The following is a 17,117-nucleotide window of genomic DNA, read 5'->3' as shown; positions in this document are numbered from 1 at the left end:
GCAACTTAAACTGAGTTTTTCTCAGACTCAGCACTTTAACACTCAGAAGTTTCTCCCTCCGTTTCGCAAAGCGCCAGGCTGGCTTATTAAACGTTATTCCTCACGACGCATTAGTATGTTATCATTTTGCGTGTCACTCGTTTTATGGCTTGGAGACGTGCAGCTGTGCAGATGGTTGTGTTGGATATGCGGAGCGAGAGCCGTCCCACGCGGCGTCTCGGGTTCTGTTTGGACGGCACCGCGCCGAGGCCCGCTGAGCCACGGGTCGAGTCAGGAGTTTCCTCTGGGGAGGAAAAGACAGATTGAGGAAGGGACACCAGAAATGTACTGGAGGAATTAAGGTTTTGTAAAACATTTCTTGTAAATCCCCAGGAAACATCTGAATAGACCTGATAAAATGTGCAGCACGTATTTCATCCAGAGTTTTAATTTCCTGGGTTTAGCTTTTGTTTTCAATACTTGGCTGGAACATATTTTTCGAACCCAGAGTTCGACTGCATGAACACACTTAGAGAAACCAGTAGACAGAAAATATGACAAGGTTGAGAAGGATATTGGATTAGTCCTAAAGCCGGATTTTTACATTTGCCATTAAACATAAGTTACTTAGTACTTGGGCATTATTCTGTATTTAGCTGTTGCTGAAACGTCATAAAAATGGATGAGGAGACAGTTTGTTACGGCTGAGAATGTCCTGATCATTAAACAAACAGATTTTAGGACCTGGAGGCATTTCACTAAGCAATTAAATTAACTTCTGTCTCACTTTTTATAGATGAGTCCATAATGATTTTAATGACAACTTCTATATCAAATATGACTAATACAAATATAAATATGCTGCATTTACTCCCTGTGCTCACACAGCACCGTTTCCTGCATAATGTGTCATTTAGTCACACACTGTAAATCAAAGTTGGGATGCAGTAACTGATACAAAGTTGGTTATCTAAATAATCTGTAACTCATTTTATTGTCCAAGGAGTTTCTCAGTGCATTTCAGTTATTACTGCAAAATTTAGACAAATCTTTACTGCCTAGTTTTCCAACTTTTTCTGGATTCCTGCGTTGGGAAGGAGGCAGTTTGTGCTGCATGGCGTTCCGCCCTCCTTCAGGCTGAGCCGCAAACCTCGAGGGAACCTGCAGGGTGGAGGGAGAGCAGCTTAATAAGACACAGATACACAACATATACAAAAAGTAAGACTCTTAAATCTTGCTTAAGACTTAAGAGTCTTACTCTTCAGCATGGAGTTCAGCAAAGGCCTGCCAGCGACTCATTGGGTATCTTATAGCAGGGATGCATCTGAAGGCTGCAGGCAGCTGTAAAATAAAACGGAACGTTCAGAGTCTGAATTCGCTCCATGCTGACTTTGTTATGAAATAATTCAGGTCTCTCCGATTAGACGGGTTGTTGTGGAGGAAAGATAAGCACGGTAATGTTACGGCTGGTTACAGTATTTACTGAAACTGCCTATTAAAACTCTTTGATCTCTCACACGTTCTGTGTTCCTCTTATCAAGCGATTTAGAAACTTTTATCACCAAATGATTCAGAAGAGGGAGTTGGGTAGGTTTGCAAATACAATGTCTGCTACAAGGACTAATGAGGAGTGAAAGACCTTGGCATCTCTCCAGGTTGGTTTTGCTTTTTCTCCTCCAAACATCTTGTGAATAGATTCAGGTTTAAAGGTCTCATTTTTCCGGTACATTTCCGCTTCTCCTTTTGCGTCCAGTTTAAGACTCCAGATCTGCTGCGCGGTCTCTTGCAGTTCACTGGGATAGTTCAGACAATGAGATCTCATTTTCTCATCTCATCTTAAGGGGAGAAAACCCAAAGACAGGAGATCCAGAAGGATTCACCTTCATCTGATGCGGGAACATCTAAACAGATTACCAGACTAACCATGAAGACATAATCATATTTAAGCAGAAAATGGGTGAATTTATCCTTAACTAGGCAATTTAAAGTGAGGGTGCATTCACACCAGCACTGTTCGCTTTAATTGAACTCTAGTTCAGTTCATTTGGGGAACTGAACTTTGGTTTGTAATCGAACTGATTCGCCTACAAACTTAGATCCCTGTTCGGTTGAAGTGAACTCTGGTTCTGTTCAAATGAAAATGTCCAAGTTGATTTAACATTAACTGAATGAATTACCATTTAAATTTAAAAACACAGTTGAATATTTTCCCTTTCTTATTGTGTTTTGTTGATTCTTGGCTGTTAGCTAGAAGTAGATTTGTCTCCTCCTCTCTGCCTGCCATGTATTGACTGTAAAGTGATCCTGGTCCACTTTGTATTTCCATCTGCAGCCTTTATGTCTGTAATCAGGACTGATTGCTCCTCTTTTCACCTCTAATTGGCTCACATTAACGTCTGATCCCCCTGACTTCCTCCTCTGATCATTCCTTCCCTTCCTTCCTCAGGTGGCGTTCAGCTCTCCCCTGAAGACTTCACCAAGGCGCAGAAGTACTGCAAGTACGCCGGCAGCGCTCTGCAGTACGAGGATGTCGGCACAGCCATCCAGAACCTCCAGAAAGCCCTGAAACTCCTCACCACCGGCAAAGAATGAACTCTTTGTCTGTCTCCAGTCTGACTCCTCCTTCCTCCACTCCTTTTCTTCCATCTCAACCCCCACCACTTTTCCTCCCCTCTATCTGTCTCCAATCTGGTCCAAAGTGAGCCGATGGCCACTCTCGAGCGTCAGGCGAGGACGCGATGGAAATCAGACGGAACAATGGTGGCCTGTGTCCACCGCCGCTGCAACTGACGGGACAACTGACCAACCGACTGCAGGACCTGTGGACTCAAAGCCTCGTTAGTGACTCCCTCCAGCTGGTAACGAGCTCATCCTCCTCGCTGTGCTTCGTATCGATCTCAGCTGGTTCAAAATAAAGAAGACCGAAAACAACATCTGTAGGTCCAAAACTCCAACTTGAGTTTGTGTCATTTTATCAACTCAGGCTTTTTGTCACCAGAAGTGATGTCAGTCAATCTCCCCAGAAACATAGGAATGAACTCACTGATGATGGACTTTGTGTTTTAGAGCTTAGGTTTGATCCATGAAGCTCTTTTATTTTTTATAAACCTACAAATATCAGTTTGGATGAATAAATCCTGTAATTCCTGTCAATAAATCGTTCCACAGCTGGATCATTTGGTCCAAACTCAAATTATTCAATATCAGCATAAACAAAACCCTTATTTTGGCTGAAGTTACTTATCTGAATTTAATCAAACGACTTTCAACGCTTCATTGTGACTTAAAGTTAGTTTTATATTCCTGTTTATTTTCACAGTAATTCACAGTTTAACAGGTGATGGGATTTGATTGTAAAAACTGAGGATAATCCTTTTACTGCTGGAATACTTTACCTGGAATGTTTGGCACATTAAATTAATTTAAAGACATTTTTCTCTTAGTGCTGTTCATTTTATGCTAGTTTCCTTTTCGGGAACCTTCACCCTGCTGACTATTAGCATCACTGTTTGCTTGATTTCTCAGTATGAAAGCCGAGACTCGGAGCTTATGGTTGCAAACTGATGCAGTGACAACAAAACAAAACTTTTTAAGCTCAGCTGTGCAGCCAATGTTTCTCAGGTTTTAAGAAATCTTTCCAGTCTTATTTGAATATTCACTGCTGAACTGAAGCCTTTCAGCACCTGATAATGGCCTCGTTGTTGAATGTTAGCTCACAGGTACTAATAGTTTGTTTTTTGTTTGGTTTTTACACCTGTATGTTGATTTAACATGCTACTGTAACATTAGTCTTTACCTGCTAATAAACATCTTGGTAGATCTTATCTGATCTTCACAATCTGTTAATATGAGAATGAAAACTTCCTCAGCTTCGCTCCAAATGTCTCATTCATCACTAGAAATTTGTACAATAAAGGTTCAGAGGCTGTTTGAATCATTTGGGAATTATTTCAGCCTGCTAAAAGTAGCTGCAGAAAGCTGTTGCTACTTACAGACATGCCAACGTGATTTTTAGTCATTTTATACTACAGTAGGAAATTCTAATTATGAAGTTTATCCACAGTTTTGTTTGTAATATTCACTCATTTATTCCAAAGTGCACTAGAAATGAATGATTTGATCCAGTAACAGTAAAGTACTGAGGTTGATGGAATGAAGTTTAAATGCTTAAATGAGCTTTAAATGAGTTTTGTCATCTTCTGACAGCGATGTCGGATTTGAGAATCTTGAGAAGTTTTTTCATTGCAGGAAGTTTGTAACGTTTGAACCAGAAGTCACTACAAAGTGCTGGAAAACTGGAAGACCTGCATAAATACCAGGCAAAGAACTGCCCATGAAGCCGGATCCTGCTTCATCTGCAGGTGAAATCTGTGACCTCTGACCCTCATCGTATAGACGTCTACAGCGCAGGCTGAAGGTCACGGCTTTAAGATACCAGTAGAATCATAAAAGCTGCAGAATGATGCGACCCAGATGTTCCTCCAGCATTCAGCCTCCTCTCCCGGATCCGGTCTGAACCAGAACAGATCTGAGATCAGGTAAACCGTCCGTTCTTAAACTTCACTAAACTATAAAATAAACTCCAAACCAGTTTACCTAACAGAATTGTTTCAGATTGGTGTGAGTTTTTCCTCTCTTTGCGTTAATGAAGGAGGAATGCACATTCAGCTCATAATGTGATTCATGTATTTAAAGAGGAGGCGTGTGGTTTCAGTTTGGTCAGGGACTCTGCAGCCATGACCTCAGCCTGGTCAGAGGAGAGCTGTGGTCAGATCTGAATCTGTCGGGGTTTCAGAAACTGCTCTGAGCTTTTTACACAACACTCACAAAACCTTACGGATAATTGGCTTTCGGCTGAATTTTATGGAAATAGTAAAAAGTTCACACTGCAATATTATGTTATGAAACGGGCATTAAAGTGGGAGCAGCAATGCTGATGTCGTCTCAGCCAAAGGGTTATGCTACAACAAAAAAGATCAGTTTCTCAGTAACGCATCGTCTGATTTTGAATATCGTTTATATTTGACAGTAAAGTCTCTGCAGGCGGAGCTGGGATGTTTCTCTCCAGCCCAGTTTGGTTCTTCTAATCAAACTGGTTCATGTGTCTAGAAGGTCTGGTGTGTCTCTGGTCTGACGTGAATTCAGACCGGAGAGCGCTCCAAAAGCAGGAACCGGACTACAGCGCACGGCATTCTGGGTAAATAAAACAAATGTGAGGAATGTCTGTTGCCTCATCATGACGAGGTCGTGTTGATCAGGATAAAAACGATGTTCAAACACTGATTTTGATTAAACCCGGTCATTTAATGGTTGATTTTTGAATTTTGTTCTTAAGCTTCTCGTTGAGAACAGAAAGTTGGTTCAGAAACATTAAAAAGGCAGAAAAGATTTTAGACAAAAGTTCTCATTATGTCCACCCATAAAAATGTTTTTGGTGCAGCCTGAAATTTCACCAAACTGTCTGTAACTTCTTGAGTCATTTATGTTCAGGTGAATCTGAACTGGTTTCAGTTTTGGGTAATTAAAAAAAAAATGTTTTCTTCACATGATTCTGAGTGAATTATCTGAAGCGTCTGGTTTCCTTCAGTCTAAAAACAAGAATATAAGATAATAATTAGAGCTGCTTTCTCCTTTTATATATTTCCAGGTGGGATAAAATAGTTTTACTTTCCATTTTTCATTCTCTTTTCGTCCACTTTGGCCTCCTGAAGCGTTTTCTCTCCATCTGTTTGTTCTTACAGACTCTTCTCACCTTGTTTTGCTCCTGATTGAAGGCTAAACTGCAGCCTGAAGCAGAAACTGACGCCTTCAGTTCTGCTCACGTATAAAACCTCCAGGAGACCAAAGTAAGCAGAGTTACAGGAAACGCATGATGTCATGTTCAGGTCATTAAAGGTAGCTGCTCCGCGTTGGGGGATGTCATGGAAAATTTAGTATGCGTGACCTGAAATGCTTGAAGCACAACTGATCCTCCGATTTTAAACAAATCCCCAAAGTTAATCAATAGCACCATAGCAACCACACACAAATATTTTTTTTAAATAAGCATCAGTTTGCAGCATTTCTACTTCAGGATTAGGATTTCCAAAACCTCAGCTCCAGTCTGAGTTGCTCTTCTATCCTTTCATCCGTCATGTTTTTCTTTTCCGACGTTGAGCTCACAGTGAACCTGGGTCAAGTCAAAGATGTCACAAATATGTGTTTTAAGGCTGAATTGTTCTTATTTCCAAAGGTCTGCAGGTCAAACCTTCATCTTTAAATGTTCAAAATGATTTGTGGCTCCACTATTCATAATTATTTATAGTTTTAGCTTCACATATTTTAGTGTTGCAATGACAATTCACAGTATATTTTGCTGTAAACTAATCTGAGTTATTTGGAAATAATTAATTTGTCCTCTTGAATAAACCTGGTTTCTATTGACCATGCTATTGTGCAATTTGGCATTTTGAAAATAAATTCTCTTACTGTAAATGTGGAAAAGCTCTGGTTTATTTAGAAACATTTTTACATCACATGTTGCTTCAGGCACAAACCACAAAGAAGAAGAAACAGGAAGTGGTAGAGGCTTTTGGCCCTGCATCAATTTTAATAACTTATCACTTTAACAAACGTATTCATGGGATTTTAATTGTTTCTTATTTAATGAAAACGATGCATTTGTGAAATAGTTTTTATTTTTTCAGCATTAGTGGACTGTTTAGGTTTTGGACAATGAAGCTGCAGCTTGTGACATCACCGTTTCTGTTTTTCTGGCTCTTTTCTTACTGGTATATATTAGTGAGTTTTTCCTTTTAAAGTATTTGAACTGGATGGTTGAATTATTTTTGGTAATAATCTCCTGTACGTTGGAGAGAAGTTTATTGTTTTTGTTCCATATTTGTAACATTTTGCTGTTTGGAAACAACCAGTGCTGAATTTCCTCTGTTGTTATTTTAATACCTAAATTCATCAGGCAGGAAATAATTTTGCTTTTATTTTCAGTTGGCAGGTTTTATTCATTTTTGGACAATCAAAGACTGAGAGGAGAAGCATCCAGTCCGGCCTGCATGCTTCTCTTTGAGTTTATCTGTTTCCTGCTCAGGTTTTTTCTCTCTGTGACGTCAGCAGTGTCTTCCCCTCCACATGCTGATTCTGCTGCAGCTGACAGTTTCTCTGAGGCGCCTTTCACAGCCATGCAAATCCGTGCAGCATCCTGAAGCTCTTATCGGGCAGGAAGCTCCGACGTTCAGAGGCAAATGAGGCGCATGAGCGGCTGACCCCAGGCTGCACATCCATCTGCTCTGACGTCACTTTGTGTCTGGATGAGGCCGAACTGATGACATCATGATCCAAACCTGCTGATTCTGACCAGAAACCTGCTGCATGATCAGAGTTATCAAAATGAGAGAAATGAACCTCTTTAGGTTTTATTTTCTCCTGGAGGGTGAAACTGTTATTATCTAACTGTTCATCACCAACTGCAGATTCTCTGTTCATCTAAAATGCTAAGAAATCTCAAACATGAATGTTTAAGGAAATACATGTGAGATTTTTGCTTCTGGAATATGAACATGTGCAGCATTATTATGCTACAAAATAAAAATCCCACTCTTTTATTTTGAACTATTTAGATGAGAATTATGAACAAACAACTTAAAACCTTTTCATAAACATTTCGACACAAAAAATAAAGAAATCAAACCAATTACAGCATTTCAATAACATTTCAGTTTCTTCACAATCAGCTGTCTGCAGCAGCAAAATGCATTTTTAATTTTCTATTTTCAGATAAACATGGATGGATGTTTTTCTGTTTTCCCCTCCAGACAATAAAATCAGATCTAAAACCGTTTCTGGTGCTTTTATTTCAGTCATTATTTCTGGAAATTCAATGCAAATATAACTTTAGTGAATTCTGTTTTAATATGTTTTATTTTTACAATAGGCTATGAGATAACCTGGTGAGATGTTTTCATATTAGAATAATATTTTAATCAGTCACCCAAAAATATCGGATGAAAAGTGACGTAATATAAAATCCAGTAAAATCATATGAAGAAAGAAAATCATTTTTTAAAGTCATTTATTACAAGTTTCCCTGTAACCCCGCCCCCCCGCCTGTGAATCCGGGTCAAAGAAGCGAACGCACACCGCCCCCCTATCTTCCTCCTCCTCCTCCTCCTCCTCCTCAAACTTTGGAGACTTTTTGCGCCTCGCTCTGCGGAGACGCGTTTGGGATCTTGCTGGTTTGGAGTCTTTGTGAATTTCTTTTTCCTTTTTCCTGAAAGTTTGCGGACAGACAGAATGATCCTGCGGGGGGATCAGCCGCCGCTGCACTGACAACATGTGAGTGTTTGAAACTTTGCTTTTGGAGCTGGAGATGCTCCTGGGTTCGGCTCCTGGGTTCGGCTCCTGGTTCTGGGATTGTTCGGAGTTTCAGCTCCTTGATTGAATGCAAACTTCCAGCTGCTGCTGATCCTCAGTCGTGATGCGCGGAGCAGAAAATTTTTCCTCCTCTGATGTTTTCCACGGATCTGCTGACATCTGCACAATTAGAATCAGGACAGATCGAGTTTAAAGTAATCTACTAAATGAATTCAGTTTTTACTAAAGTCTTTGATGCAAACTGCATCCAGTTTCACTCAGTTTCATATATAGTCACTATGAGCAGTGAAACTAGATAATCACTGAGCTGTAACTTTTATTTCCTGTGGTTGAAATCCTGTTAAAATGCAGTTTTATTTCTCTACTTTAATCTGGAAACAAACCTCTGATGTTTTTTAAAGGACTGAAACAGAAAACCAATCAGGATCCTTCTGTGGTTTTAACTCAGAGGAGCTGAAAGTAAACAAAGCCTGGAAGATTCTTTTATTCTTTCATTTATTTTAGTCACTTATTGGAAAGTAAATAGAAATAAATTCCATCTGAAACTCGCTTCATTTTTAATTTCAGACTTAAATTAAAAGACTTGCTTGTCAACAACTTGAGGAAATGATCTCCAGTGAAGTTAAGAATATTTTAAGTCTCATTATGTTGTAAGTAAATAAAAAATATTAAAAGCTGAACTTCAACAATCCATCAGTCACCAGAAAAATTCACATTTTCCCTCAACTCTGAATGTTTGATGAAGCTTTTCTCATGTCACTTATTTGAACTTCAATTACTCGGCTATCAAATTTATGAAAAACGATTTATCTAAAGAAAAGGCCCGGATCGACGGCTCGGGATTCTAATTTCATTTTGTCTCGTTAAAATAATGAAGATTCATTATGATTTCAATAAATGAAAATGTTTGTAATGCATAACAGAAGGAGCTGATTGATTGAGCTCCATTCATCTCCCATCCGCCCTGACTGTCTTCCCCACAGCATGATGCGGCCACCACCGTGTTTCCCCATAGGGACGCTGTGTGAAGATTATTTTCCTGCCACATGTAGCTTTTAGTCACTTCTTCAAAACGCTCTTTTTTTCTGTCTGAGACCAGAGATTAAAATAGAAACATCTGGACTCTATTTGCTGATTAGTTTAGGCCTAAAAAAGCTTTTTGGATTTTATGTAGAGGTAGAATGAAAGTGATTCTTCTTCTTTGCTCTTCTTTGTGTTGGTCTTTCTGGTGACCAAATGGAAAATAGCTTCGAGGGACGTTGATTGTTTTTCATCAGCTGAATCAAATGTTCAGCTTCAAAACTGAAACAAAAAAACTGTTTCTGTCTTTCCATGTTTTAAAAATAAAGAGACACTTTTGTCTGAGTTTTATTGTTTATCCAAAAACATTTTGGGTTCTGCTGGCCTGAAATTCAGTTTCTGGAAATGTAAAAGCTGAGAACCGTCTCCGGTTCTGTTGTTTAGACATGAAACTCAGGTGACTGATCGGATTTCAGCTCATAAATTCAGAAAGTCCTGGATGTTCTGTGAAAGTTTTCAGTTTCTTTCCGTGGCGGTTGGATGATGGTGGGACGTCGACTCAGCATGTGAAGCAGCTTTAAATGTTCTGCTGGGTTTTTCAGCCGGTTCTGCTGATGATTCATCGTCTCACCTGTGACATGAAGGAAGTTTAAAACTTTGTTTCTTTATGTTTCTGGTATGGAATAAAGACATCATGGAGAAAATGGAGAAAACTGGAACCAAACAGTCTTCAGCCTCTTCAAAATAAGAGCATGGATTTGAAAGTCTGACCAAACCTTCAGCACAGACGTTTAAATTTATTCAACGGAGTTGATTTAGGGGATTCTAAGTGCTCTAAAGGTTTTAAAGTTAGAAAAAGCCATGAAGTACGAAACAAAAATGAGTTTTGCTTTTAGCGGATCAGTGAGTCCAAACATCTTTTCGTCCAGAACCAATCTGGGTCGTCCATTTTGGTTCGGCTGCAGATTCAAGTCGCTGAGTTTCTGTCTCCAAAATAAAATATCAAACTTTTACCGGATCGTTCCTCAGTTTAAAAACCTCAAACAATTTCCTTTAATCTGAGGAGGAATGTTAATTTATGTTGAGATTCTTCTAGAAGGATTTTCCCAACTGAAGATCCACATTAGTGATTTAGTATAAAATGTGACTTCAGGGAAGCTGGAAGAGTCGAGGTTCTCCAGTGATTGTTGCTCAACCTGTGAAGGTGAAGCGGCCTGAAGTTTCCTTCACGCGGCGTTGAATAACAACCCGCTGACGGGTCCAGGTGGACACACAGCTGATCCGTTCCTGGAAGACGGAGCTGGAATGTGATTTAATTAAACTGCAGGGGGAAAATCTGATCTCTGCACCTGCAGCTTCACTTTGATCCTGCTGACATTCAGAGCAGAAGAAGAAGAAGTTTCAGATGAAACTCCATCCTGACTGCTGGTTTACATGTTGGTGGTTTAAATGAAGCTTCAGCACCGAGAAAAAACCGTTTTCTGGTTTTAAACCGGCTGTGTCTCAGAGTCAAAACGCTCGCTGTGCGTTTGATTGTTTTGCCGTTCAACAGGATTTGGATTTTCTTACGTTTTGTATTTATTGCTCTGATTGCATCGTCTTTTCTGTTTCCTGATGCTTGAACATGGTTCAGTAAATAAAACACCTGCTCTGGTATTAACCTAATGAATGAATGAAGATCAGGTTAATTGTTGATTGATAAGCGGATTGATCAAACGATTCCTGGAGAATCGGTTGACTAGATCCTTTAAAAACATCGTGTGGTATTTTTAGACATGACCAGCTGCATTTTGTCTCTTAAAATCAAACAGTGACTCGTAAATATTTCTCCTTATTTTTGTATTCTGTGTAATTGGATGTTTTCCAGCTGAACATGGCCACACTCTCGTAATGTTTTATCAATTAATATAAACACCTCACTGAAATCTGAACAAGATTATTAAAGTACCAAATTGATGAATCAGTTGTTTAACAGGAGGTTCACCGTGTGCTCGTTTAATGCTAAAATTAGCACCAATTTGTCCAACCTGCATTTATGAGGCTATTTTATGACATGAAATAGTTATAAAATACATGAAAATAACACATTATTTTCATGAGTCATAAATATCATTTATTTTCATAAGTTAAACCTCCTTGTTCTTCATTTACCAACAAATGAGGCTCAAGTGCAGCTGATTGAAACTTGGCTCTGTCTTTGTCGTTAGATTTTATTTGGAAAGTCCAGTTCTTACAGATTTAATGAAGAAACAGAGTTTGCCATAATGTCGTTCATATCCAGATACTTTTCCCATTACATAATCTGCATCACATAAAAGCCCAAAATGTTTTCTGAAAATGTAAATGTTCTCATCACGATGTGAGATTATCACATGTCCTGCTTTGCCTGCGTCGGATCAGGTTTGCCTGTTTGTCTGTTTGTGTGGGAGTTTAACCAACAAGCATTCCAGTTGCATAACATCTGGGTAATGAAATGAATATGCAGCTCAGGGGGAAATCTCAGCTGTTTGGAAATGGAGGAGCCTGAAAGCCACCTTCACGGTGATGCTGACTGGACGGATGGATGGACGGATAGCAGACGGATGCAGCTCTTACCGATTCTGTTGGTACCAGTACTTTGCTTGGCCCGGCTCCACGCTCCGGTTTTGCTGACACCATTGGAAACATCTCGGGTCCATCATCGGTTTTGTTTGACACAAAGTTTCTGCTGCTTGGTGCTGATTCCTGCAGCAGCGACGCTGTCAACACATCTATTCATTTGGTCTCAGTTTGTCGTGTTTTGCTGTCAAGATGCCAGATCTTGTTCTAATCTCTGAAATTTGTCTTGATCTGCAGTTTGCAGAGTTTCTGAATCTGGAAATGTTTCTCTGAACTTTCACTGAGCTTCTCAATCTTTCTCCAGAAATCTTAGTTTTCAAGTATATGCAAACATAACCTCACAAGCTCGTTTTGCTAAATATTTAAGTTAGCAGAGGGATAAATTTACACTTGAATTTTTTTATTAACTTGAGGACTGTCGTCTCCCTCTTTCCCCCCATCTTATCGATGTCCAAACCCGGACAGACGAATCGTATCTCCAGCATGAAACGGCGCAGACGTATGAGAACGGACGTGTTTTGATTTCCCTGGCTATATTTGATCATTTTCACAAATTGACTGTTTTGTGTGAAGCTTAAATTCTCATATTAGCAACCGCTGACTCGGCATTTTCTGAGTCTCAGACTCTCAGTCTGCACACTGTAAAAAAATGGCTGTAAAATCTACAGCATGAAAATGCAGTGAGGCGGCTGAACATGCAGCTTCACGGTCATCTGAAATGCGTATGGAAAATATGTGTGACGTCATATTATGACTGTAAACATACCAGTTATGTTTTTAGATCAGAGTATTTTTCATTTGGTTGCAATAGTTTGATAATTTCTGCGTAACAAACAAATATTGTCGTTTCAAAATACTATATTTTGTTTTGCTTCAGTTTGTCAGATTTAAATTGACAATAAAAAAAAATATTTAAAAAAAAAAAATATATATATATATATATATATATATATATATATGAAATAAGTCACTTTGACTGTTTGACACGATGTAGGATGATCATCTTGACACAATAAATTTCACAGCCTTACTCAGAGCAGAGTGGGGCTTTAATTCAACCATAAAGTATCAGGGGTCATTCTGAAAAGAGCAACATTCAAACTTTTACAAGCGACGGATACCAGACACGTTATAAACACTGAAGATGATCTGCTCTGGAAACGTTTAAATTCACAACCGTTTAATTTCTCTCCTGGTGTGAAACCAGGAGCCGTGGGCCCCAAAATGTCTGCCTGGAGGCGGAGGGTTTGCCGGCTGCCATCCAGCCCTGCACACACAAAAACCTCCGTCTGTATGCAGCCTTGTTCGCTGACCTCGCTCCGCTCGTCATTTCCATACCGGAGGAGGCGGGGAGACGAGACGCATGACTTGACAAAGAGGCGAGTTTTCTTTAATGTCAGCAGCTGCATGAATTTTCAGAAGTGGATGCTGGAATTAAAACTGGAGCCTGTTCGCTGTGTTGTAAATATTAATGATCCATTTGGTGTGTTCCTGAGCAACACAGTGGCAATTTTCTCCTCGTTTTGCTCCAGAACCTGAATGTTTTCAGAGGATTTTTCTTTAAGCCACTAAATTCTGACCTGTGAATCATCCAGACATGAAAAGCTAAGAGGATTTAGATTTTCACTAGAAAATCTTCAGGGGATTTAAATGAAGAATGAATCTATGGAAAGCTCATTACACTGTGTGAAGCATGGTGGACAGTCTGTGATGCTGTGGGTTTCTCATTGGTTGTTCTCTGCATGGTTGAACTCTTTATAATGACAAGAGGTTCATCAGAACGCCGGGAAACTTTTAAGTTCACTTTACATGTTAACTATGAAATGATGGCTCATCATTTAATCTTTGTACAGAATAAAGATCCAAAACATCAAATCAACTTGGACATTTTCACCCAGATACAAAGTTGATCTTTGTTCATTTTCTCAGTACAAAATCAGAAAACTTGTGAGCTGAGATGGAAAGATCATAGATCTCTGGACTTTCTATGATTTTTAAATAGTAAATATTCTAGATCATTTTGTCCAGTTAGATGGAAAAAACTAACATTGAAAACATTTAAAAGCAAAATTCAGATTGTTGCTCAAATCCTCAAAAAGCTGAAATCATCTTGAGGTTCAGACAAATGAGATGTTTTCATTTTTGCTGTGAATGGATGAGAGCGAGTCTTGGTTGTTTTTAGCTCTGATGTTTCAGACAGTGACCGGATCTTTTAATGTAGAATAAAAGTCAAGGCTGAATCAAAAGGTCTGTTTTTTTTCTTTTGTTTTCTTTTTGTTTTTTTTATTTCAGTCTTTCTGACACGTGAAATATTAAATCCATATATTTCCATGCATTTCGATACGAAACTCTCCTGGTTTCTGAGGTTAAACACAGAAACCACTGAACATTAAGGTCTAACTTATAACAAACTGTTTGATTTGCTCAATCATGATCTAATATTGGTGATCATTTAGTGCTTTAGCATTTTTCCAAATTTTGAAAACACTTAGCGCTTTTAGCTTCCCCTAAATCAAGTTCTTTGGATTTTAATGTTTTGTAAACTTTAAGTTGAATAAAATTCAACATCTGTGAAGAGGTTATGTTTCGTATTCATGCTCTTATTTTGAAATATACCTACTTCTGACATAAAAAATGAAAGTTCAGGCTTCTGTTAAACCATAATGACTAGTTAAAGTTTTCACCTTTACCTTTGAACATTTACTGATGTTCATCACGGTTTTATTTCCTTCGTCTCTCCTTTTGATTCAGACATGAACATTTAAATTTGAAAAAATAAGAAAAATGTATTTTAAAGGTGTTTTTTTTGTAGTTTTGTTTTCCCCTGAGTTGAAGCATAAAAATGTTCCACTCAGTTCGTCTCATTAGCAGCTGGAACAGCCGTCGGCCTGAAACATTATGATGGCCTGTGGGAGCGTTTTGATTGGCTCCCTGGGGCCATGAGGAACAAGTATACGTTACATGAAGCCATAGTGGTTCTCTGAGATCCCTGGTCGCTCGTTTATTCAGTGATCGGTGGACAAAACAAACAACGTTTGAATATGGGAACATCTGTGTAGAGAGGAAATGTTTTTATCTGCAGCGGGATTCATGCTGCTTATCTCTGCTGTCAGTGACTGTTTGAGTTGGTTGAGGAAAATGTCAGGTTTCAGTCGTTCTTGCAACATGAATGATGCAAAAGGGAAAATGCTGCAACAGCAACAAGTATAAAACACTGCAATTTCTCTGCACGCAACAGAAGTGCTCCAGACCACTAGGGGGAGTCAGGGGCAGATAATATTACTTCAGAATGTGTAAATATTCTGAAGTTACGTAAAAATGGGGGGAAAAAAACATGTTTGAAAAAGGGTTAAAGTCCATCACACATCTTTCTTCTGGATATCCCATTAAATCATGAGTCTTTACCCACAGTTTGCTCATCTGTGGTTTAGTGTTCGACTCCCCCTGGTGGCCTGGAGGACCTCCGCTCTGTGGAGAGAGTTTGCAGCATTTTACACATGCTGCTGTTTTTGCTTTTTGCAGCAAATTCCACTTTTACTTCTGATTTGTGTGATTGCATATTTGTGTGTGTGTGTGTGTGTGTGTGTGTGTGTGTGTGTGTGTGTGTGTGTGTGTGTGTGTGTGTGTGTGTGTGTGTGTTTACTCTAGATTAAAATAAATTTAGTTTAATTCAAGTTCTGAAAACTCCTATTTCTGTCAAGCCACTTTAGTTTTAATTTCCAGCGAACGTCTCGCCAGAGAGTAAAATGTTTCCTTTCTGCAGATCAGGAATGCACATATTATTGGAAAACAGCTCAACACAAGCTGTTGTGACACAAACCCTGGTTTCTCATATTCTCTGTTATCAGAATAATTTGTCCATGTTTTTCTGTAACATGCAGGAGTTTAAGAAGAACATAATCGTAAAACCAAACCAGACTTCAAGAAGATTTAAGAAATAATAAAACACAAGTTAATCCAGTGTCTTATCTGGTCAACTTTCCACTCCTTCACCCAGAATTCACATCAGAATCTAAGAATAAAGTTATTTTTTTTGCATTTTAAAGTGTTTTGAATTTTAAGCCTAAACAGAAAAAGAGTTTCTATTTCAACTTCATGTTCGCTCAGGAACATGACGTGATGCAATTTAGCTTTTGGAAAAGTCACAAATCTACATAAAGTGTTGAATTCTGATTTCAATCAGGCATTTTATTTGCTAGAGAACTATCTGTACAAGTACAACACATTTTTGTAATAAATTTCTGCTTGTAATTTTTTGCTTCCCTGCGTTTCACGGCGTATGTTGAGCTAAAAGACAAACCTGGAGTCAGAGTCTTTGCTGCCATTAAACTGACTAACTGCTGCCATCTGACTTTACCACACAGCTATTCCTCCAAAAGTGCATTAAGAGACATATTTTCATATTTCTTCTCTTTCTAAAGTAATTTAAGTGAAATCAGGGAGGAAAATTGGTCCTTTCTCCTCATGATTTCACCATAAAAGCATTTCGTTTTGATTCTGGCTCCCAGAAAATGATGATTTCATCACCTCAAAATATTGAAACTGTTTTTCGAAACGACATTTTTGTGTTCCCGTATTTCAGGGCGATGCTTTTTGTTCAAAACCAAACACTCTGTGATGAAACGTTGCTGCTGACTGATGATGTTTTTCTTCCTCAGGGGGTTTTTGCCTCGGCGGGGAGGCGGAAGGTGGAGGATCCGACACGTCGTCCTGTTTGTTTTGCTGTGGATGTTTCTGCACTGGACCGGTAGGACCCGACTCGCCCTCTCACGTTCACTCCGGGTTTTCATCCTGTTTGTTTATAAAGTGCCAAAGTTGATCGTCTTTTCTTGGCTGCATTCGGGATGGAAAATGAAAGTGGCGTTGGTCTCATAGGTTACTGAACCGACCGGTCGATATTTCTAAACGGTTCTAGAGATTTTCTTTTGCTGAAAACTAAATTGATTTGGAGAAGAAAAAAAAGAGAAAAATCAATGTTTTAATGGATTTTACACTAACAAAATGTGATGTCTGTATAACAATAAGGTCAGCCTTCATTATAAATCAGAGGAAAGTTTAGACATCCAAACAAAAGCAAAGAGTTTAGTTTTCCTCTTGACATAAAATCACCCTGCATGTGTGCAGAGGAGAGTTGTTGCGTAAGATGAAGGGCG

General features: G+C 39.0%; 2 protein-coding genes across 5 annotated transcripts in view; both read left to right on the top strand.

The window, feature by feature from the left end:
- The window catches only part of vta1 (vesicle (multivesicular body) trafficking 1), a 33,688-nt gene extending 29,885 nt beyond the window's left edge, over positions 1-3,803 (top strand). Inside the window, exon 8 of the mRNA XM_055023971.1 lies at positions 2,426-3,803. Within this exon, the coding sequence (XP_054879946.1) occupies positions 2,426-2,571 (146 nt within the window). The 3' untranslated portion in view covers positions 2,572-3,803. The remainder of the gene's footprint in view (positions 1-2,425) is intronic.
- A 4,366-nt stretch (positions 3,804-8,169) lies between these two features.
- Positions 8,170-17,117, top strand: part of adgrg6 (adhesion G protein-coupled receptor G6) — a 63,707-nt gene continuing 54,759 nt past the window's right edge. For all 4 annotated transcript variants that reach the window (XM_055023947.1, XM_055023944.1, XM_055023945.1 and 1 more), the window contains exons 1-2: positions 8,170-8,307; positions 16,623-16,711. In XM_055023947.1, the coding sequence (XP_054879922.1) occupies positions 8,306-8,307; positions 16,623-16,711 (91 nt within the window). In that variant the 5' untranslated portion in view covers positions 8,170-8,305. The remainder of the gene's footprint in view (positions 8,308-16,622; positions 16,712-17,117) is intronic.

The sequence above is a fragment of the Poeciliopsis prolifica genome, unplaced genomic scaffold (genome assembly GCF_027474105.1).
Source record: "Poeciliopsis prolifica strain line A6 unplaced genomic scaffold, Auburn_PproV2 SCAFFOLD111, whole genome shotgun sequence".
Classification (NCBI taxonomy): Eukaryota; Metazoa; Chordata; class Actinopteri; order Cyprinodontiformes; family Poeciliidae; genus Poeciliopsis; species Poeciliopsis prolifica.
Note: the sequence above shows the minus strand (reverse complement) of the source record. Positions and strands in the feature narration are given on the sequence as shown.